General features: G+C 39.3%; 1 protein-coding gene and 2 long non-coding RNA genes across 6 annotated transcripts; 1 reads left to right on the top strand and 2 right to left on the bottom strand.

Moving 5' to 3' along the window:
- Positions 1-1,484: 1,484 nt before the first annotated feature.
- LOC125882048 (leukocyte elastase inhibitor-like) lies at positions 1,485-23,167 on the bottom strand. Of its 4 annotated transcripts, none has more exons than XM_049565663.1 (10): positions 23,022-23,167; positions 21,689-21,870; positions 17,946-18,053; positions 5,599-5,739; positions 5,198-5,315; positions 4,936-5,078; positions 3,198-3,275; positions 2,930-3,019; positions 2,646-2,826; positions 1,485-2,503 (listed from the first exon to the last, which is right to left on the bottom strand). In XM_049565663.1, exons 2-10 carry the CDS (start codon positions 21,863-21,865, stop codon positions 2,277-2,279), a joined length of 1,263 nt encoding a protein of 420 aa, XP_049421620.1. In that variant the 5' UTR covers positions 21,866-21,870; positions 23,022-23,167; the 3' UTR covers positions 1,485-2,276. The 4 variants fall into 4 exon arrangements, with proteins under 4 accessions (XP_049421620.1, XP_049421622.1, XP_049421619.1 ...); XM_049565662.1 differs by lacking the exons at positions 1,485-2,503; positions 2,646-2,826; positions 2,930-3,019; ... (2 more) ...; positions 5,198-5,315; positions 5,599-5,739 and adding exons at positions 11,341-12,362; positions 12,505-12,685; positions 12,779-12,868; ... (2 more) ...; positions 15,050-15,167; positions 15,439-15,579; XM_049565665.1 differs by lacking the exon at positions 17,946-18,053.
- LOC125882049 (uncharacterized) lies at positions 1,711-11,838 on the top strand. Its single transcript, XR_007448295.1, has 2 exons — positions 1,711-1,851; positions 11,707-11,838. It is a non-coding gene; the product is annotated as an uncharacterized LOC125882049 (long non-coding RNA).
- Positions 18,753-21,682, bottom strand: LOC125882050 (uncharacterized). The gene is made up of 2 exons (XR_007448296.1): positions 18,978-21,682; positions 18,753-18,883 (listed from the first exon to the last, which is right to left on the bottom strand). It is a non-coding gene; the product is annotated as an uncharacterized LOC125882050 (long non-coding RNA).
- Positions 23,168-24,449: the final 1,282 nt, after the last annotated feature.

Genomic DNA, 24,449 nt, shown 5'->3' on the forward strand with positions numbered 1-24,449 from the left:
AGTACATGTATCTATTGACAACAAATAACTCCCCTCCCTCTGTGTTATTTTTAACACACCATACAAATCTCACTGCTCTGTTATGCAACATTTATTTCTAATGATCTGTTATGTAGAATTTAAACCTGACTGGACTGTCCAAAACAGCTAGCTTACACGTTTCTTCCCCAGTTTCTACATGAAAAATATTCTGCACACAGATTCTTCACTGGTCAGACAAGTCACTTGCAGGCACATTTAATCACCTTAATAATAATAAAATATTTTTAAACCTTCATGCTTAAATAAACAGTGTAACAAACCACCGTTTTTAAAAGAATGTAGGCTACTTGTTTAGTTATTATTTTGTTATAACAACAATAGTTGTCTGACAATTATTGTCTTGAATGACTGCCTTTATTGTCATTACGTTTCTCATAAGAGAAAAACTCCTCAGTTCACTCAACACACACTCATATACCCACACATTAAAATAGGATAAGGCTAAAATAAGATAGATATAAGATAGATATGATAAATAAGGTGCTATAAAAACAACAACATTAAGTGCATATACAGTTATTGTACATCTGTCCATGGTAGTGCAATTTAAAATGGTTGTGGTGGTGGTGGGGGAGAGAGGGAGGGGGATTTGGGAGAGAGTGTTCAGTTTGTGCATGGCTGTGGGGTAAAAACTATTACTCAGTCTGGGGGTGCAGCATTTCAGGGCCCTATAGCATCTTCCGTATGGCAGCAGTGCGAACAGGTGGTAAAAAGCGTGAGTGCTGCTGCCATACGGAAGCAGCAGCAGCACTCACGCTTAGTGCGAACGGGTGGTAAAAAGCGTGAGTGCTGTCTTGAATAGTCCTGCAGGCCCTCACCCCAGGTGCTCCCTGTAGAGGTTGGGTGGAGAGGATTTGTAGCTACATCATCAACCAGTCTTCTGACGAGCATGGGGGTTTGAGGACAGGCTTTCCGACATGCCATCAAGTCACTGTCAGACGCTGCTGAGCAAAGCAGCAATTGGCTTTGGATGAAAAGGAAGGACCACAACTGGTCTGCAAAATAACCTACATGAGAGGTAAAAGCGGAGGGGGGCACACCTGGAATGCCAGGTGTTGCTGCTGAACACTCTTGAGATGTCGTGGGCCTACCAACAAAACACCAACTAAGGAGGGTGGCCACCTGAAGACCCTTGTGAAGTGATTACCCCTGTCCTACTCAAGACACAAGACACCAGGCAGTTGCTGAATACTCTTAGTGATTGTAACAAGTGCTATAAGCTCAACTTACTCTTCTCATATAGCATTGATCAAAGCATTACTGTACTGTAGTTCAGGTTAAACATTAATAGTGAGTAATATGTTAAAGACTTCTCATCTCAGACAGCCAGTGTAATATTAACGCTTTCACAGTGAATGATCAGACTTCAGGTTATCTATCCTATCACACGTGGCTGAACCAGATCTGAGTAAATGTCAATAAAACAAATAAGTGACAAATAATGTTTTTGAGCCACACACTTTTATTCCACATGTTAAAGCATAAAGATAAGAATAAAAATGATCTGGACTCAATGCCAGTTCCAACTTTCATGTAAGTTCTTGTTCTTTATAGTCTATACTTTAGTCTGCAGTCTATACAAATAACTGCACTTTGCTTGAAGACATCTATCTGACAATGCGATTTCATCACGTCATTCTCTTTGGTTAACTGAATCTATAAAATGCTAAAATTGCATGTTCTGTATATAAAGTGCAGAGAATCTTGCAACTGTCATATCTTCATATGGTATAAACGTTCATGTCTGCTGGCAGCTGAAAAAAGAGGCATGATAGAAATTGCGATTAAGGCAATTTTTTTTTTTAAAGGGTGTTAAGTTTAAGACAAGTTTAACATAATGGTAATGGCACAGATTAACTAGGGTGTGTGAGGGTGCAGCAAATAGGGCAATGCATGTATTACAGACATAAAGTGAACCAGATTCTAAGGATGAGATTGGGTGCAAAAGATAAACAGTGCAAGAATTTAATGATCAGGATAAACACAGAATCACTCAAGAAGTAAGAAGTGTGGCAGACAAGAAGCCACAGTTCAGAAAAAAACAACACCACAGCTATTAATCATTATACCGGTGTTGAAAATATAGGACGGGAACTCAGGATGTGATTAGCTACAGGAAACCCCAGAGTGGTGATTCTCAACATTCTTCCAGTATTATCTAAGAAAATGTTATACTATTGCATTAATGGATGTATTGTAAGCCCCCCTTCCAGTTGAGAAACACCTCTCTGTGCTCACTCAGGAGAGCAGTATTGACCAGCAAAGAGGACGCTCATAGAGGGGTTGTGTCGGATGAAGAAGAGGAAGGGGTGGTCTGCGATGAAGGTGGCTGGCCTAATGAGACAGCACTGATTGATGATAGCAGCAGTGGCAGCAGCTGCCTCAGTTCCCTCCTCGTTGACCTCCACAAAAGCCTTGTGGACGACTTTTGACAGCACCAGGTCATTGGCGGGAGACATGCCTGTCAAAGAACAAAGGAAATAAATTATTTAAAGAAAATACACAATGCCAACCCTGCCCTTCATGACACTTATGTTGAGCACATTGACAGGAACAAGTTCAGATTATGAATATATGCGATATGATCTAGGCACAAGTCCTACCAGAGAAATCACTCATTGCCATGTCAAAGGCATCCACCATGCCCATGCTGACCAGGACATTCTTCAGGTCATAATTCTCCTCCATCTTGAACCGGGGCAGCTCAACCATGACCTCATCTTCATCCATCATATCTGGACGAGACCACTTCACAAAGTTCTCATATGTCAGCTCCTTCTCCAGCTGGTGATGGACACAAAAAAGGTTTTTCTTTGTCTTGTGGGGTTCCTTATGTATGCATGTGTGTGTGTGTGTGTGTGTGTGTGTGTGTGTGTGTGTGTCCTACCTTCTCCAGACCTGTTGAACTGTCCTCCATCACATTGGGTAAAAAGATGAGCATGCTGAGCTCCTTTCCTTTGTAAGGCATCTCTAAGACCTGTACAACAGATGGTTTCAAACATCATATGAAAAATATATGTACTGCCTAACCTCATCAACAAAGGTTGTACATGATTGGTTTGATTGCTGCCTTATCAGTAAACATCTGGTTGAGGGACTGACAGATGTATTGACTGAAATGCTGTATTGATTGATTAAGTGAATTGCTTCATTACCTGGCAGTTGGCTTCAGGGATGTAGGTCAAAGGGAACTTGGATTTCTGGTGCATCATCTTCACTGGCTTGGTGTCATTCTGAAAACAGCAAACGGAAAAATATGTGAGCTTAAAGACCTGACATCTTGTACACATCACCTTATTACAGTGATGCAGATGTGTATGGCAGGGTGTGGTCAGTGCACAGTGGCATTAGCTGTCAGGTGTGGCCAGAGGTGCAACATACTTGAAACTTCTAACCAGAGGGGGCAGCAAAACACTGCTCTTCAGCCTGGTATTAAGTTAAACTGTGTCTCAAATCAGATACTCCTGTACTACTTACACTTGCTATTTTAAATGCTTGAGTGCATTTACACTGAGAAGTATGGCAAAATACAGTGCACTATGGGTACACAATGGCGCACTCATAACAGTCAAAAAGTTGAGTAGGGAACGTAATACTTCACACCCTCAATGGTGGTCATGTTGCCAACGTGGCAGAAGGGGCGGGACCATACACACATTTCAAACCTGTTTTCTTTCACCACCACTACACTGTTGTCAGGTGGAAGCCATTAGTTTTATTAGGTTAATTCTGTTGTAATTCTGTACTGCAAACAATAGCATAAATGTTGCCGTTAGCTTGCTAGCTTGCTAAGGGTGGCACATTTTATCATCGGGCATTGTTTTTACATGTTTTGGTGTAAGCTATACGATCTATGGCCATATGTTCTGTTTGGTGTTTCTGTATGTTTGGCTGCAATTCACTGAGTAGAAGAAGAATCATCACCCCCGGAAAGTGGCTATGTTTGATTTGAGGCAACACTACCCTATCAAAGTGCAAGTGTACAAGTGTACTATCTGCAAGTGAACAACAAAAGTATCCAATTAAAGACAATGTTAAGACCTTTGCACACCAAGCCCCCGTTTTTCCCCCATATGCATTCTTTTAATCTGTCTTTCAGAGAAAAAAAAGAAAAAGAAAACAAAAGTTACACACAGAAACCTTGCACACTGAGTCTGACGCATTTGATTGTTGTATTTTTTGCAAAAAATTGCAATACGAGACAAAATGGAAAAATACTTCTGCTGCCTTGCTTCTCTCCTCTGGAGGTATCTCCCACCTGTCGCCACTCTCACCCTGCTGCATTTGGCACCACAGCTACCTGAAAGGGCTGAGCTGTCCTCCCTCTCTGTCTCGCAACTGTCACTCATTGTTTGTGTGGAGTCCGCATCTTCCTCCTCATCACCATCATCAACCTGAATATCACTATCTGACTTGTTGAAAGCAGGCTATCGGAGTTATGAAATTATATTATGCACCCTGTCCTCCACTCGTGTTGCAGGTGTATGTGTCCCACAGGTCATGCCACATTTTCTCCAGTGCTTCTTGGTCAAACAACTCTCCAAAAAATGCGTCATTCCTTTTCACTGGAAAACACTCAGATGTTTAAAAGAGCCATTGGGAAACACTCTCTACTAGTCCTCACTAGTATGCAATACAGAAGTGTTCGACAAATGAACTTTTATTACGTAATCAGATTTCCTGCTCTTTGACCCTGGTTTTCACCATTTGATATGATCACATTTCCTGTCATGGCCCTGATGTCAAAATCTTTTCATTCACTCTTTTACCACACTTTCAGTGACAGTCAGTCAGAATTAGTGTACATGGCCTAAATGTACAGTTTAACAAAAGTCAGCTACAGTCAGAAAGTCTGGGTTTTTAACTCAGTGTTATTCATTTGAGCAGTGTTACCTTGTTGAGTCTAAACTGAGTGTCCCGTGTGAAGTCCACCTTAAACTGTTTGTTCCAGTGGCCTTTGAAGTAGATGGCATTGACCAGCACCAGCCTGGTCATGTTGTCCACCACACCCTTGGCCAGCACGTCCTTAATTTTACCTGTTAGACAAAATTGACCCATAAGTGAATTATCACACAACTGAAAGCATGTCTGAGAAATGGCAAGCTCAGTTGTCATATGTCCATGTTTGATGTGTGTATGTTTGTGTGTGATTTACCTTGTGTCTTCTCGAGCACCCAGCTGTTGATGTTCACCCTGGCTGCCTCTGGGCTGCTTATGAAGTCCACAGACTCCAGTTCTGCGCTGTAGTGCTTCCTGGTTTTTTCCAAGAAATCCTGGAACCATCAACATCACATTTACAGTTTGTGATCATCCAAACAACAAAATCTTTGCTGAACTTTAGTTTGCGGAATTAAAAGTCATTACAGCCACAAAAGTATTCTCACAGTCACGGCTTAACTTGCTTGTATGCTGGCCTGCTGTCCACCCCCTCATTCATCATTCCCTCTAACAAAACCTAAAAAGATTCTTATCTGTGCCTCCAGCCTAATAATATGTAAACAAAACTACACCTACCAACTAAGACATATATACACATTTACATGATGAAACACGCACCTCAACAAACTTGTAGGACTGCTCCCCGTACAGCCTGTTGGCAACACTGAGGGCATACGGAGCATCAGCCTTGTTGACTGCACTCAGCAGTTGGGCAAAGCCAGCATGGACATCATCCTGACAATCCTTGGTTTTCAGGCACTGTGGACAAAGTAGACAAGTGTTACAGAGATGCAGTGAGCATGTGACAGACCAATCTATTATAAAGTGTATATTAGACTGGTCATCTTGCCTATTAAGTGATGAGACTAGTCAAAATAATCAAGGTTGCCTTATAGATTGTTGGGTTTAGTGCTCCATGCTGCACAATTGTATACGTTATGTTAAACGACGATGGGTAACTGAGTACATACTGAGTAGATTTGGGTGTTAAGCTTTCTCTTGTAAAGCCATTCCTTTTTTTTTCATCAGGTATGTAACATTTGGATGTGCACATAGAATCAGCATAGAACAATGTATATCAGACATAGACTGTTCTATAATGTAATACTGTGAGGAAACGGATGGACTTTCTCATCACTTAATGGGTAAGGTGGTATATTAGATACATTTTTTGCAGTGAGCTCCATACAGTATATTGTATCTGAGAACACCCATATCATTGACATGTCAATGTTTCTGCACGACATCCCAAGCACAGAGCACAGAGCAGCAAGCAGTAGCTGCCTGAAATCTCTACAATCCTATACATTTCCTCCATCAAAATCGCATCACTTGAGGTTAGTGTGGCCTTATACTACACAAGAGTGGAATTTGCAGCTGAAAGCAAAATTTTTGGGAAATAAACTGGAATCAAGGACCCTGTGACAGCTACCACCAGGCCCAGCAGCAGCTAACACCAGGCCCTGTATTAGCAACCACCAGGCCCAGCAGCAGCTACCACAAGGCCCTGTAGCAGCTACCACTGAACTCAAAATGCCACCAAAGAAAGCTAATTCTGGAGTTGAGGAGGAGTTGGAGGAGATCAAGAAATCTCTCAATTTCATGTCGGGTGAGCTCAGCAAAGTGGCAAAACAACAAGGTATGCTACATGACTTAATGGGAGAGATAACAATTGAAAAACCTGGTAAAAGATAAAGATAAGAAAATAGCTTGGAACGGCGAATCGAGGACATTGAACAATACACAAGAATGGATGATTTAATCATAAGCGGACTGGAGACGTCACATCAAACCTATGCTAGAGCCAGGGCAGGTAGAAGTAAAGATGGTGAGGACGCCCCAGCAGAGGAGCTACAAACGCTTGAACAACAAGTCATGAAATTCCTCCTAACTAAAAACGTGAGTATTCAGAGTCATAACATCGCAACCTGTCACACGCTCCCCAGAAAAGACAGCAAAACAAAGCCGGCAATCATTGTTCGGTTTGTGAGCCGTAAGACCAAGATTGAGCTACTGAAACAGGCAAAGAAATTAAGGGGGACTGGTGTCTATTTAAATGAGCATTTAATATTCAATAGTAGAAGCCTTTATAAAAAATATAAAAATTTCTCTAAAATTGAAGAATACTTGGGTAAACTTAATAAGTTCAACATAATTGCAATTTCAGAAACATGGATTGATAATGAGAAAGTCAATGATATGGGACTAGAAGGATATGAATTATTACTATTACACTTTATTACTATTCTATACACAATAGATGATGTATTGGAATGTTTAACTATTGAAATTCATATTAAAAAAACTAATAATATAATCATAAGTTGTATTTATAGAACAGCAGGATCATGCCTTGACACATTCAATGAAAAACTAGCTGCCATATTTAGCAATACAAATGATAAAAAAGTGCAAATAATTTGTGATGATTTTAATATAGATTTTTTAGACCCAAATGGACACCAAAAAACAACAGAATTTATACATACAATGTATAGTCACTGCCTTTTTCCGGTAATTATATAATCAAGCAGAATAACAATAGACACAGCTACACTAATAGATAATATATTCACAAATAAAATTGACAATGAAATAGTAGGTGGACTTCTCATAAATGACATAAGTGATCATCTTCCTGTTTTTGCAATTTTTCAAAATTATTTTGGGTCAAAAACTAAACAAAAGACCTATAGATTTGAAATGATAAGACATAGAACATCAAGAGCCATCGCTGCCCTAAAGGTGGATATAGGGGAACAAAACTGGAACGAGGTTTATGTAAATGAAGATCCTAATAATGCATACAATGCATTTTTGTCAACTTTAATCTCATTATATGAGAAACATTGTCCTTTAATGGAAGTAACCAGGAAGCACCAGTGTTTAAATAAGCCATGGATCACAAACGGGATACAGGATGCATGTAAAAAGAAAAATATTTTATATAAGAGATTTACAAAACAGAGGACAAAAGAGGCTGAAGTAAAATATAAGTCATATAAAAATAAATTAGTAAATATTATAAGAACAAGTAAGAAAGATTATTATCATTATTATTATTGAAGTAAAACAGGAGCAATACACAAGAGATATGGAGAGTATTAAATAGTATAATTAAAAAAGGCTCTAAAAAAATTGATTATCCAGAATACTTTATAAAAGATGAAAATATTATCATTGATATAATTAAAGAAATAGCAAATGAATTCAATGCTTTCTTTGTACAGGTAGGTTATAACCTAGCAAAAGAAATTCCTGTGCCAAGAATTAACAATGAAATAGATAAACATATTATTAAAAACTCCTCTTCTATGTTTATTAATGCTGTAAATGATAGAGAAATACTTGATATTGTGAAAACACTTAAGAATAAAAAGTCCACTGATTGTTTTGATATTGACATGGTATTAGTAAAACATATTATAGAATATATAGTGCAACCATTTACATACATCTGTAACCTGTCCTTTCAAACTGGTACGTTTCCTTCAAAAATGAAAACAGCAAAAGTCATTCCTATCTATAAAAGCGGAGAAAAACACCAATTTACAAACTACAGACCAATATCCTTACTTCCACAATTCTCAAAAATTTTAGAAAAATTATTCATCCATAGACTTGATACATTTATTGAGAAACACAATGTTTTAAGTGACAGCCAATATGGCTTTACAGAAAAAAGGTCCACCTCTAAGGCAGTGATGGAACTTGTGGAAAGGATATCAACTGCAATAGATAACAAGGAATATACTGTTGGTGTTTTTATATGTGTGTTTATATGTATATGTTTGATACTACTGATCATGATATATTAATGAATAAATTAGAGAAATATGGTATAAGAGGGTTAGCATACACGTGGATGAAAAGTTACTTGGAGGACAGATATCAATATGTGCACTTAAACAATGTTAAATCAGATCAATTGAAGGTCACTTGTGGGGTCCCTCAAGGGTCTGTGTTAGGTCCTAAATTATTCATATTATATATCAATGATATTTGCAATGTTTTCAAACTGTTAAAATGTGTTTTATTTGCTGATGACACCACTCTCTATTGCTCTGGTAAAAATCTAGAACAGCTTCTGAGTACAGCTGAAAAGGAATTTAATGTACTGAAAAACTGGTTTGACATTAATAAGTTATCACTGAACCTAAACAAAACAAAGTTTATAAATTTTGGCACCAGACAAATTAAAAACCAGGTTAAAATCAAGGTAAATTGCAGTGAAATTGAAAGAGTGTATGAAAATAAATTTCTTGGTGTGATAATTGATGATAAACTTTGTTGGAAGCCACATATAAATAATGTGAAAACTAAAATGTCAAAAACCGTCGCTATACTTTATAAAACAAAGGATGTCCTTAACAAAAAGTCATTATACACGCTTTACTGTTCTCTGTTACTTCCATCTATGACTTACTGTGTGGAAATATGGGGTAACGCATACAAAACTAACACTCATCCTATTTTTAAGTTACAAAGAAGAGCTATACAAATTATAAATCGATCTAACTACATTGAAACAACTAACAAATTGTTTATTGATTTAAAAACCCTTAAATGTTATGATTTAGTTGAATTTAAAATGGCACAGATAATGTACAAAGTACATAATAATTTACTTTGCTGCAGTACTCAGAGGCTGTTTGAAATCAGAGAGTCGCTATAATCTCAGGGGAACAGGGTTTTTCAAAAAAAATCAAGATAAGAACATGTATAAAGCAGAGATGTGTTTCTGTCAGAGGTGTCAACTTGTGGAATAGCTGTGAAGATGAATTAAAAATGTGTAGTTCACTTTCCACATTTAAAAATATGTTTAAAACTAAAGTCCTAAAAAAATATAAAAAATCAGTTATGAAGAAGAGTATGAAAATACTGAAACTCTTGGTTGTATTTGCTTGGATTTTTGTTATGGAACTTATTTATTTCTGTTGGATGTTGAAAGCTTGTTTGTTCTGGAGCTTTATAGTCTAACTCAGATTATGAAGTTAAAGAGTTGCCTTGCTGAAGTTTTTTTTTTTTTTTTTTTTTTTTTAAAAAAAAGGGTAGGCATAATAAGCATGAGCTTCAGCCTACACATTTTTGACTAGCTTCATCCCGTTGTATTATGTTTGTGGTTGAGGTAAATCTTCTATGTATCTTGTGGAGGGTGTTTTTCTGAATGCTACTCGAAATAAACTAAACTAAACTAAACATGGACTAAAATATGGGGGAAAAAAAATACAATAAAAGCCTGACATGGAAAAGGTAAAGGGAACGCTTCAGTATTTTTCAACCTGAACCATATTTTCCCATGGTTTTCTGTCTTGAATGAACACCTTTATTGTCATTACATGTTCACATGCAACGAAATTTGCTGTCTCTCATAAGAGAAAAACTCCTCAATTCACTCAACACACACTAACATACCCACATATTAAAATAGGATACGGCTAAAATAAGAAAGATATGATAAATAAGGTGCTATAAAAACAACAACATTAAGTGCATATACAGTTATTGTACATCTGTCCATGGTAGTGCAATTTAAAATTGTTGTGGTGGTGGTGGGGGAGAGAGGGAGTGGGATTTGGGGGAGAGTGTTCAGTTTGTGCATGGCTGTGGGGTAAAAACTGTTACTCAGTCTGGTGGTGCGGCATTTCAGGGCCTTATAGCATCTTCCGTATGGCAGCAGTGTGAACAGGTGGTGAAAAGGGTGAGTGCTGTCTTGAACAGTCCTGCAGGCCCTCACCGCAGGTGCTCCCTGTAGAGGTTGAGAGGAGAGGATTTGTAGCTACATCATCAACCAGTCTTCTGACGAGTATGGGGGTTTGAGGACAGGCTTTCCGACATGCCATCAAGTCACTGTCAGACGCTGCTGAGCCAAGCAGCAATTGGCTTTGGATGAAAAGGAAGGACCACAACTGGTCTGCAAAATAACCTACATGAGAGGTAAAAGCGGAGGGGGCACACCTGGAATGCCAGGTGTTGCTGCTGAACACTCTTGAGATGTTGTGGGCCTACCAACAAAACACCAACTAAGGAGGGTGGCCACCTGAAGACCCTAGTGAAGTGATTACCCCTGTCCTACTCAAGACACAAGACACCAGGCAGTTGCTGAATACTCTTAGTGATTGTAACAAGTGCTATAAGCTCAACTTACTCTTCTCATATAGCATTGATCAAAGCATTACTGTACTGTAGTTCAGGTTAAACATTAATAGTGAGTAATATGTTAAAGACTTCTCATCTCAGACAGCCAGTATAGTATTAACGCTTTCACAGTGAATGATCAGACTTCAGGTTATCTATCCTATCACACGTGGCTGAACCAGATCTGAGTAAATGTCAATAAAACAAATAAGTGACAAATAATGTTTTTGAGCCACACACTTTTATTCCACATGTTAAAGCATAAAGATAAGAATAAAAATGATCTGGACTCAATGCCAGTTCCAACTTTCATGTAAGTTCTTGTTCTTTATAGTCTATACTTTAGTCTGCAGTCTATACAAATAACTGCACTTTGCTTGAAGACATCTATCTGACAATGCGATTTCATCACGTCATTCTCTTTGGTTAACTGAATCTATAAAATGCTAAAATTGCATGTTCTGTATATAAAGTGCAGAGAATCTTGCAACTGTCATATCTTCATATGGTATAAACGTTCATGTCTGCTGGCAGCTGAAAAAAGAGGCATGATAGAAATTGCGATTAAGGCAATTTTTTTTTTTAAAGGGTGTTAAGTTTAAGACAAGTTTAACATAATGGTAATGGCACAGATTAACTAGGGTGGGGTGTGAGGGTGCAGCAAATAGGGCAATGCATGTATTACAGACATAAAGTGAACCAGATTCTAAGGATGAGATTGGGTGCAAAAGATAAACAGTGCAAGAATTTAATGATCAGGATAAACACAGAATCACTCAAGAAGTAAGAAGTGTGGCAGACAAGAAGCCACAGTTCAGAAAAAAACAACACCACAGCTATTAATCATTATACCGGTGTTGAAAATATAGGACGGGAACTCAGGATGTGATTAGCTACAGGAAACCCCAGAGTGGTGATTCTCAACATTCTTCCAGTATTATCTAAGAAAATGTTATACTATTGCATTAATGGATGTATTGTAAGCCCCCCTTCCAGTTGAGAAACACCTCTCTGTGCTCACTCAGGAGAGCAGTATCGACCAGCAAAGAGGACGCTCATGGAGGGGTTGTGTCGGATGAAGAAGAGGAAGGGGTGGTCTGCGATGAAGGTGGCTGGCATTATGGCACAGCGCAGCATCATGATAGCAGCAGTGGCAGCAGCTGCCTCAGTTCCCTCCTCGTTGACCTCCACAAAAGCCTTGTGGACGACTTTTGACAGCACCAAGTCATTGGCGGGTGACATGCCTATCAAAGAACAAAGGAAATAGATTTTTTAAAGAAAATACATAATGCCAACCCTGCCCTTCATGACACTAATGTTGAGCACATTGACAGGAACAAGTTCAGATTATGAATATATGCGATATGATCCAGGCACAAGTCCTACCAGAGAAATCACTCATTGCCACGTCAAAGGCATCCACCATGCCCATGTTGACCAGGACATTCTTCAGGTCATAATTCTCCTCCATCTTGAACCGGGGCAGCTCAACCGTGACCTCAATTTCATCCATCATATCTGGACGAGACCACTTCACAAAGTTCTCATATGTCAGCTCCTTCTCCAGCTGGTGGTGGACACAAAAAAGGTTTTTCTTTGTCTTGTGGGGTTCCTTATGTATGCATATGCAAGTGTGTGTGTGTGTGTGTGTGTGTCCTACCTTCTCCAGACCTGTTGAACTGTCCTCCATCACATTGGGTAAAAAGATGAGCATGCTGAGCTCCTTTCCTTTGTAAGGCATCTCTAAGACCTGTACAACAGATGGTTTCAAACATTATATGAAAAATATATGTACTGCCTAACCTCATCAACAAAGGTTATACATGATTGGTTTAATTGCTGCCTTATCAGTAAACATCTGGTTGAGGGACTGACAGATGTATTAACTGAAATGCTGTATTGATTGATTAAGTGAATTGCTTCATTACCTGGCAGTTGGCTTCAGGGATGTAGGTCAAAGGGAACTTGGATTTCTGGCGCATCATCTTCACTGGCTTGGTGTCATTCTGAAAACAGCAAACGGAAAAATATTTGAGCTTAAAGACCTGACGTCTTGTAAACATCACCTTATTACAGTGATGCAGATGTGTATGGCAGGGTGTGGTCAGTGCACAGTAGCATTAGCTGTCAGGTGTGGCCAGAGGTGCAACATACTTGAAACTTCTAACCAGAGGGGGCAGCAAAACACTGCTCTTCAGCCTGGTATTAAGTTAAACTGTGTCTCAAATCAGATACTCCTGTACTACTTACACTTGCTATTTTAAATGCTTGAGTGCATTTACACTGAGAAGTATGGCAAAATACAGTGCACTATGGGTACACAATGGCGCACTCATAACAGTCAAAAAGTTGAGTAGGGAACGTTTAACACTTCACACCCTCAATGGTGGTCATGTTGCCAACGTGGCAGAAGGGGCGGGACCATACACACATTTCAAACCTGTTTTCTTTCACCACCACTACACTGTTGTCAGGTAGAAGCCATTAGTTTTATTAGGTTAATTCTGTTGTAATTCTGTACCGCGACCAATAGCATAAATGTTGCCGTTAGCTTGCTAGCTTGCTAAGGGTGGCACATTTTATCATCAGGCATTGTTTTTGCATGTTTTGGTGTAAACTATACGATCTATGGCCAAATGTTCTGTTTGGTGTTTCTGTATGTTTGGCTGCAATTCACTGAGTAGAAGAAGAATCATCACCTCTGGAAAGTGGCTATGTTTGATTTGAGGCAACACTACCCTATCAAAGTGCAAGTGTACAAGTGTACTATCTGCAAGTGAACAACAAAAGTATCCAATTAAAGACAATGTTAAGACCTTTGCACACCAAGCCCCCGTTTTTCCCCCATATGCATTCTTTTAATCTGTCTTTCAGAGAAAAAAAAGGAAAAGAAAACAAAAAGTTACACACAGAAACCTTGCACACTGAGTCTGATGCATTTGATTGTTCTATTTTTTGCAAAAATTTGCAATACGAGACAAAATGGAAAAATACTTTTGCTGCCTTGCTTCTCTCCACTGGAGGTATCTCCCACCTGTCGCCACTCTCACCCTGCTGCATTTGGCACCACGGCTACCTGAAAAGGCTGAGCTGTCCTCCCTCTCTGTCTTGACACTGTCACTCATTGTTTGTGTGGAGTCCGCATCTTCCTCCTCGTCACCATCATCAACCTGAATATCACTATCTGACCTGTTGAAAGCAGGCTATTGGAGTTACGAAATTATATTATGCACCCTGTCCCCCACTTGTGTTGCAGGTGTATGTGTCCCGCAGGTCACGCCACATTTTCTCCAGTGCTTCTTGGTCAAACAACTCTCCAAAAAATGTGTCATTCCTTTTCACTGGAAAACACTCAGATGTTTAAAAAAGCCATTGGGAAACACTCCCTACTAGTCCTAACTAGCATGGAATACAGAAGTGTTCGACAAATGAACTTTTATTACGTAATCAGATTTCCCGCTCTTTGACCCTGGTTTTCACCATTTGATATGATCACATTTCCTGTCATGGCCCTGATGTCAAAATCTTTTCATTCACTCTTTTACCACACTTTCAGTGACAGTCAGTCAGAATTAGTGTACATGGCCTAAATGTACAGTTTAACAAAAGTCAGCTACAGTCAGAAAGTCTGGGTTTTTAACTCAGTGTTATTCATTTGAGCAGTGTTACCTTGTTGAGTCTAAACTGAGCGTCCCGTGTGGAGTCCACCTTAAACTGTTTGTTCCAGTGGCCTTTGAAGTAGATGGCATTGACCAGCACCAGCCTGGTCATGTTGTCCACCACACCCTTGGCCAGCACGTCCTTAATTTTACCTGTTAGACAAAATTGACCCATAAGTGAAGTATCACACAAATGAAAGCATGTCTGAGAAATGGAAAGCTCAGTTGTCATATGTCCATGTTTGATGTGTGTATGGTAGTGTGTGATCTACCTTGTGTCTTCTCGAGCACCCAGCTGTTGATGTTCACCCTGGCTGCCTCTGGGCTGCTTATGAAGTCCACAGACTCCAGTTCTGCGCTGTAGTGCTTCCTGGTTTTTTCCAGGAAATCCTGGAACCATCAACATCACATTTACAGTTTGTGATCATCCAAATAACAAAATTTTTGCTGAACTTTAGTTTGTCATTACAGCCACAAAAGTATTCTCACAGTCACGGCTTAACTTGCTTGTATGCTGGCCTGCCGTCCACCCCCTCATTCATCATTCCCTCTAACAAAACCTAAAAAGATTCTTATCTGTGCCTCCAGCCTAATAATATGTAAACAAAACTACACCTACCCACAAAGACATATATACACATTTACATGATGAAATACGCACCTCAACAAACTTGTAGGACTGCTCCCCGTACAGCCTGTTGGCAACACTGAGGGCATACGGAGCATCAGCCTTGTTGACTGCACTCAGCAGTTGGGCAAAGCCAGCATGGACATCATCCTGACAATCCTTGGTTTTCAGGCACTGTGGACAAAGTAGACAAGTGTTACAGAGATGCAGTGAGCATGTGACAGACCAGTCTGTTATAAAGTGTATATTAGACTGGTCATCTTGCCTATTAAGTGATGAGACTAGTCAAAATAATCAAGGTTGCCTTATAGATTGTTGGGTTTAGTGCTCCATGCTGCACAATTGTATACATTATGTTAAACGACGATGGGTAACTGAGTACATACTAAGTAGATTTGGGTGTTAAGCTTTCTCTTGTAAAGCCATTCCTCTTTTTTTCATCAGGTATGTAACATTTGGATGTGCACATAGAATCAGCATAGAACAATGTATATCAGACATAGACTGTTCTATAATGTAATACTGGGAGGAAATGGATGGACTTTCTCATCACTTAATGGGTAAGGTGGTAAGGTGATAAAAATTTTTTGCAGTGTGCTCCATACAGTATATTGTATCTGAGAACACCCATATCATTGACATGTCAATGTTTCTGCACGACATCCCAACATGGACTAAAATATGGGGAAAAAATACAATAAAAGTCTGACATGGAAAAGGTAAAGGGATCACTTCAGTATTTTTCAACCTGAACCATATTTTCCCATGGTTTTTTGTCTAAGTTACTAATGGGAAACACATTGTTTTATAGCTGGTGCAGTATTGAGCAAGAGGGCTGCAGCCAGCGAAACAGGCTGCAATGTAAACACTTGGGGCGGGGACAACATAATGTAAAGGATCCATACAAAGAAAGACTTTTGTTTTGTTAAAGAGTAAGATCCTTTTTGTTTATCCAGAAACAGCCGCAGAAATCGCCATTGCCACACCCTCCAGACTCAGTCTAAACCAGTAGTTCCTAGCTGGTGGGTCATTCATTCTGAATGGACCAAAGGTGACTCCCAAATGTGTCACGATTGTTAAAAAAACAAACAAACAAACAAAAAAAAAACCCAACCCAAAGGAAAAAAAACCCACTTTATTTTTAAGTACAATGAATTTCCAGCACAGAGCTTTTATTTTAAAGTGCTGTTTTCTGCTGTAGAGTGAGTGACTAATGGACAGCTACTTGACAAAGACAGGAAACTAGCTTGACGACATGGCCAAACACAAGTATGATGCTGGATATATCAAAGTGTTTGGACCTTGAACTAATGATGAAGGAGAAATCTGGACCCCCTGGCTGGCTAATTTTATCATTGTAAAACTCTTCATTCAAAGTTAACAGTAAGAAAATAAAACTCACTAAAACCATCTTGCTAACCATGCTGGCTCGACACATGCGAAACTCACCGATTATTTAAATCCAGTCTGGAGGTTTTGGCAATAGCAATTTCAGGGCTGTTTATGGTTAAACAAAAAAGTTGTCTATCTCTGTGAAGATTCTTTCCATAATGTTGTCAGACACTTACAATAATCTGAGCCTGTCAGTGGTAAAAACAAGCACTTCTAGTGGACCTAGACTGACAGTGCACGAATGCCCCTAGTGGTTCCATTGCAGCCTGTTTTGCCGCTGCCGGCTGTAATCCTCTCGTTCAATACTGAACAGATTTCAAATGCAGTTGTTACAGTTAGTTACTTAGACGAAAAAGGCGGGACAATAAGGCTACGGTTGAAAATTGCCAAAGTTACCCTTCAACACTGCCTTTAAAGATCCCATAGAAAATGTCTGCCCAAGCTTTGACAAGCCTTTACAGAAACACTCATGTGAAGACACGCCATCCCGCCACCATGTTTTTATTTATATGCCACCATGTTTTTATTTATATTGTTAGCTTAAAAAACAAATACCAGTGTTTTTATTTAGCTGAATTCAGGATGGTATGTTTAGCTGGTGTGCGTCCATCAGCAAGACAGAAACTGTCATTTCAGTAGGAAGTCATGTTGACTAAATTTGGTGTTAACCACATAAGAGCATTATCAGAGTAAGACACTGGGATGAGAGATAAAAGAAAACAGCTCTATTTTCAAAATGCGTTTTGCTGTCATCATTTCTTTAAGCGAGGGTCCAGTCTAATCACACTCTGGTTTCCAGCAGCTGCTTATAAGAGATAAAAAGCACACCAGGAAAAAAAACATAAATAGAAAAGCCAGGACTACATTCCTGCGTATTATGTAATACTATGGGGCTTCTAGCTGTTGGACACACACACTTAACCTTCAGCAAACAGCATACCACGAGGGCCGCTCCTCTGCATTACTGTTTTTTTCTCCTCCCAATTCAGTTCAAGACATCAGCAAGCAAAGCAGAGTGAAAGCATGAAATTCTCTCTGGAGCCCCCATCTCTTTGTCTCCAAGGATCCCCTCACCAGATGACACCACACCGTTAGTAAAATCCCCCTCAGTTAGTTCATCATCCCTCTGCTGCTGACTTTGTTACCACCTTCAGCAGATGCAGTGGCACTTTGGTCTGGACCTGCTGCTGCTGCAGCATTTGCATCTGCTGTGCTCCTGCGTGCTGTGGCTTCTCTGCCTCAGTGAAGCAAAGGACCTAGGGGTGCAACCGGAACTGTAAAGTTAGATGCCATGTGTCTCTGGTTGCGTATAGGAAGTTATATTTTTCCAGCAGTGATCTGTGGGTTAAGTCATATCCCTCAGGCCTTGCACAGTACATTAGCCTTAAATTGGGAAGATGGATTAGAAATGAATCATTTCTGATCCATCGTTTGGATTTTAACGATTCCGATTCTCAATTTCGATTCCTGTTCTTAACGATTCTCGATTCCGATTCTTTGAGGTGCAGGTCAACAGGTCACAAATATTTCACAAGAGAATTTTTTCATCTGAAAAAGCCTTTGCACAGGCCATTTTTATTTATTCATATTGCCAGTTGACTTGATACAGTTTCATTTGGTTGCTGTACTGTAACTAGGGTATTCAATTACAAGGGAGGGTCCCTAACTGTAACTGTAAAACTGAAACTTGCTGAAATAACACTACAAGTTGGCAGCAGTCTAAAAAACAAAGAGCTGCAGCCCAGGTGGATGTATATGAAACAAAATAAAACAAACTCAAACCCTGGAGCAGTCGTGTGACAAATCAAAAACAGTTCTTGTTGAGGAAGATTATCATGTCTGCCTTCTCAGACATCTGAAAGGGGATGCAGCCTTTTCACCACATAGGCTGTTACTTTTCTGTGGCACTCTGCTATTTGCTCAGCTGACAGCTTCCCCCTTGCTGCCACAGTGAATGGGGTGTCACGTTGTTTCTTTGCTGGTTGAAGAAACGACTCTGCTGGCTGGGGTCGCTGGCTGGTTAACGTAGCAGCAGCAGCAGGCTCAGACTGGCTAACGTTAGCTTCACTCTGAGAACGTTCAACAACTATGAACAGATTTGACACAGTTTTAGCAATTGTAGTCTATAACTTTAGCTAGTCTGTTAACTTAAGAATAAGACAAACATAATTTTCATGTACCTGATTCCGTTTGCAACGAGGAGTTGCTGGCTGATGGTTGACTGTCCGAAGAAGTGGAGGAAGCGACGGGAGCAGGAGAGCAACTCAACGAGTTAAACACAGTACACTCGTTAATTATTATACCATGCATGTGAAGGTGTTTAGTCATGTTTGTTGTGCAACCTCCTTTGGCAGTAGTAAGTTTTTCACAGGTGTTGCACTGTCCCAATCCGTCCTTTTTCAAATTAAAATGAAGCCATACTTTTGAGCGGCGTTTTAAGTGAGTACAAAACACTTCGATGCCGTTATTAACCTCTCTCCCACAAAAAGAAATAAGGAGATGACAATTGTGGCTATCTATTTAATCAAAATACACATTGTTCACAGTGCAAAGACCATCTTCAAACCTGTGAATGTACATAACTTTCCTACACACATCTGTTGAGTTATCTTGACTGCAAGTGGTAGTAGAATGCATGAAAACTGGACCAAAGTGAACCAATCATTGACTGCTTAATCCACTTGTATATCATTACTACTGTTAAATACATTAGTTTAAAACTGATTTAAATGAACACATTTGGAACATGATGGGTGGTGTTGATGAAGGGGTACTTTGGTGCCACAGACAGGGCAGCGGGGCATAAACAGAAAGAAAAAGTAGAAACCACTCGTTTAGAACAATTCAACAAGACATCTCGGTTGTAGAGCTGAAGTTATGCTTCCAGAAATATTTTTAGATAACCATTTGTTAAAGTACGTTTTTATCATATTTAATAAAATTATGCTTACTATCATTATATCCAGGCAGTAGTAGTGGAGTGACTTCAGTTAAACAGTGCACTAAAATATGTTTCCGAAAACATCTGAAGTGAGAAATAGGCAATGCAGTAACAAAATCTTGATTCATATTTGACTAGCACTGCCTAGTTTGACAGTTTGACCGCAGTTCATGAGCAGTGATTGACATGATTGACAGCTGCGTCAGAGACTCCTCGGCTCTGATTGTTTGTTTTTGCTCAGCCGCAGAGCAGGAGAAGCAGGAGGAGGAGGAGGGGGAGGATTTTTTTTCACTTAACCGTCCCATGTACTGTCAAGACATAGTGATAGTTTCAGCAGATATGACAAAAAGCTATCTTTATAAAAGTTACCAAATGTAGCTTTAAGTATGACAGGTTTATTTAGCTTACCAATATGTTTTATTGATTCTCATGTTCTTGTTATGTGCAGCAATTATAGTAGGGCAACATGTTCAAGCCAACTGACTGAAAAAAGTTGCTAGTGTGGGTGTGGGTTAGGGTGTGTATTCCTCTCAACGGACTGCAGCATCTGTGGAGAAAATGTTGGCCAGCTGGCTAATATCCAAGTTACTACTTTACACAACAGGACTTTCTGGTAACTGGCTGCTAAAAAACCCAAGCAACCACATGTTGCAGTCACCTCTGCTCCCTTTCATGCATATGCAATCACACACCCACTCTCTCTCTCACTGACCTAGTCTTTCAGTGCAGACACAGTTTTATCACCTCAACTCATGACCCTCCCCTGCCTTCATTCTTGGTGCAGCTCCGATATGTTGTAATCACTTACTTATGTAACATTCTTCTGTAATTTCTGGAAGAAACATGGCGCATTTTGGGTGGAACTCTGCCCCTCCCACACACTCACCCTTCCACCAGCCCGGAGTAACCTGGGTGTGACTTTGCTTTAGAAATCCTTTAGAAAAATGTCACCAACTGTTCATGTTTTACGTCATGTTAACTTCCACCTAAACTTTCAAACTACCTTTACTCAATATCTCACTGTACTGGTTATTGCCAAGGCCCTTCTGCTGTTTCTATTGGTGCACAAACCGCCACTATGTGATGGGTTTTATTCTCCTCAAGATGTAAGAGTATAAATCAGTCATTATCCTACTGAACAAAGTATATTACTGTACATGCATGATTATCTCCATATCCCAAAACCACAGAACAGACACAGATTAAGCTCTGACAATTCTTTTTCCAGAGGAACCACAAATTTAGGAATTTATTCTACACTTGCTGTATCTGCATTGTGCACAGGAGCACAGTAAAACTGAAAGCTGTGATTGTAATTTTAATAATAGTCATTACTATTTATTGTCTAGTCTGGATTAACTGAGTTGCATTAAAGAGGACTGCAACTTGTCTTCTACGTGGCAGCAACTCAACTTTAAAAACTGCTCTTTTATGACACCCAGGCTGCAACATAAAGGGAACTGATAAGGTGTACAGACTACTTCACCTATATCTTTACAGCCCTTACACTTCCATATTATGTTTCACGTTTCTATAGTAACACAACAGAGCGCCACCCCCCCATAAAATCTAGTCAGAGCCTGAACAGAAGAGATATTTGTTATCTTTTGTAGCTGACGCTGAAAGAAAAAGCTGGTGATTCATGCTAAATGAGAGCATGCACGCCTACCACTGCCCTTTATTCCTATGAAATGTATCCCACTATCTTCAGTGTTGCTTGTAACTGTCTTAGAGAAGTGCTGGGTTAATGTTATGTGAGAAGACAGAGTTTGTGGTGGTGTTTTAATAGTTTGAAATCTGCATCACTTTGTCCAGCAGGTAGAAAAAGCAATAATAACATTGATTATAAGCCTCACGAAATCACACAGGATGAGGAGCACTACCCTGCAATGCCATTAATGCTAGTCTGTTCACAAACACATTTAGTGAATGCGTGTGTGTGTGATGTACCTCTGACATCTGTGCGGCTGTGTTGCCCCCAGACCCCAGCATCACCATAGCCAGGGCTGAGGAGATGCTGAAAGGGGAGAAGAAGATATTCTTGGTGTTGTCGTCATCGCCCAGCTTTTTGAGCAAAGCCAGGGAGAAGGTGGTGTTGGCTTTGGATAGGGGGGTTTCTGATGCCATTGTTTCTACAAAAACAGGAAGGCAGAGCATGAATCATTACATTGCAAACTTAAAATAATGCTTTCATATCTTTATCTGTATCTCACTCTCTTGTTGGACGATATATTAAGGCCATTTCCAAACCAGTAAGACTCAGTCTTTAGTTCAGCAAACATTTAACAGACTAGAAAGATTTAATTAAATTCGTTTTTTAACAGTTGGTTCAACTACCCTAACCTCTACCCACCTAAATATATTAGTTATATCAATGCAAAGCAGTGGTTGTTATCATTAGTAATCAGAGTTGGGAAGTAACTAATTACAGAATAATTGTAAGTGTAATCAGTGACAATTGCTAAGAAAAAAAATAGAGTTACTAATAAAAATATTGGTGATTACAAGGGGGGTACATCTGAGTATATTTTTTATGTAGAATGTCACATTAATCTTATCTTTTTTTCGCATAGCCTAACTTATTATGAAATCAGTGAAAGATATCAGCAAAAAATCCAATATGGTGCATGCCTAAAATTTAAAATTAAAAGCTTAACCAGTTACCCTCATATCCATTTACATTACCAATGTTTAGACTGATGGAATAAATGTCTTGGGAAGATATAGTAGTTGGCATTATGTTAGTTTAGGCTTTTTGGTTAGTCTTAGGAGTTCTGTAGGTTATAAAAGTTACTGTATATTACATGCACTTTCTTTTCTTAAGTCAAAAAACACATTTTAAAATACAATTTGCTTCATGTCTGGGCTCCTCTTCTCAAGCTTTCAATATCTTATTAGGGTGTTCCATTTCACATCTCCATTATTTCTCATGTGCAGACCAAATGTATTTACAAAATGTCACACATTCAAGACAATAATAAACTTCCAGATTTAGTAAAAAAAAAAAAAAAAAGCGGAAATGGTCAATATTAGTTTTAGTACAAGGAAACTAACTTTCATATGATGTTGCGTAATGTAGATATATTATATTATACTTACAATTACCTATACTAGTATTTAGATATACTCTGTCTTTGCCCCTCTAACACAAAGCCAGCTATCCCGCTTAACCTGTCAGGTAAAACAGATTGTAAGAATCTATGTGCCTACAGACTGAATCAACTTTATTCTGTAGCACCAACTGTCCACAAACCACATAATAAAACTCAGCCATGAGACTCACCCTCTGCTTACTGACAGACAACTTCCAGATGGTTCTCGAGTAGTCAGGAGTCTCTCCGTCACAGGAAGACTTCTGTTGGAAGCATCACTTTTATTATTTTGTTACAAGCTGGCACGCCCAGCTGTCAAAGGAGCTTCCGCATTCTCACGTCATTGTACGGAAGCCGAAGGGATCAAAATTATCTTTACTCGCTTTTGGAATGGGAAAGCAGACAGTTTTTGACCGTGTTGTGGAAGCACGTTGAGAAGTAAAACTGAATTGCTGAATATAATAATAATAATAATAATAATAATAATAATAATAATAATAATAACATATGGACAATGCTGTCGCCCTTCTGTGTTATGGTGGGCGTGTATATATTGTATTGAGAATAAATGGATCGCCAATTCCAAAGAAGTTCACTTGTTCGCCCCTCAGTGGCTTGTTTAGACATTTTGTGTTGTTAAAAAGTTACTACACTTGCAGAGAGAGCAGCACGATTGTAACCCAGTCTACTAATGTAAGTACTTTTCCATTTAATCTGTGTTGTTTTAAGTTTGTTTTACTGGTCAGCCATGTAATAACTTGTGAATTTAATTATGCATGATGCCATCACAAGTCAGAGCTATTCCTAAAGTTTCTTTGAGTGTGGTGACCCATTTATTTTCACGTGCTCACCCCACACAAGTAAAACATTGTCTGTCCATAATTAATCTCAGGTAGGTTTCCACCAAACAGTTTCAGAGCAGTTAAGTGTCCTGGTTTCCATTCATCAGTTTTACTTTCCACGCTATAGACTCCTCGTGCTGCCACACTTCAAGGCCCGTCACACACCTGCTAGTCATCACCTGTACCTGACCGCTATTACCTGCGTTTTCCTGCTCTAGGCGCCACCCCGTGTTCAAACAACAAGGCTGCATCTATTATAAAATTTTAAAACAAATACAAAAAATATTATTGTTGTATAAATTATTTTTTTTCAAGTTCATCAATACCTGGGCTAACATAATGAAAAAAAAAACCTAACTTATACAACTAACTAACTTTATTTGGGCTCCGTGAGGTTGAGTTCCCAAATAATTATATAATTTGGCCAGCTAGATCCTGGTAAATTATTGATATGCCCTCCTGTACACGTTATCTGCCCTTCAGTGGTCACAGTACGCAACTACACCGCTCAACCGCTACAGGTTTTATTTTGATAGTGTTGACCGGAAGTAGGGCTGTAGAATTGTGTCTAACTTGATAGTAGAGTGCTGTTGCAGTTACTCATTGTGACCACAAGAGGGCATAAACACTCATGATTTGCATGACAGGTCGTTAAACTAACAGCCAGTTTGCAAATCAGTGATTTTTAAAGTAATTTCTAACCACCATATTCCTCCATATTTATAACATAGAAAGAAAATGATTCTTACTGGTTTAATGAGTGACATGTGCAATTTG

The sequence above is a fragment of the Epinephelus fuscoguttatus genome, linkage group LG21, assembly GCF_011397635.1.
Source record: "Epinephelus fuscoguttatus linkage group LG21, E.fuscoguttatus.final_Chr_v1".
Lineage (NCBI taxonomy): Eukaryota > Metazoa > Chordata > Actinopteri > Perciformes > Serranidae > Epinephelus > Epinephelus fuscoguttatus.

What these genes read in the sequence shown, in the direction of transcription:
- LOC125882048 (XM_049565663.1), bottom strand. Translation starts at nt 21,865, where the DNA reads ATGGCATCAGAAACCCCCCTATCCAAAGCCAACACCACCTTCTCCCTG. An exon ending in AGTCCTACAAGTTTGTTGAG is followed by an intron (nt 5,316 to 5,598) that starts GTGCGTGTTTCA and finishes TGATGGTTCCAG; the next exon opens with GATTTCTTGGAAAAAACCAG. An exon ending in GTTCAACAGGTCTGGAGAAG is followed by an intron (nt 2,827 to 2,929) that starts GTAGGACACACA and finishes GTCCATCACCAG; the next exon opens with CTGGAGAAGGAGCTGACATA.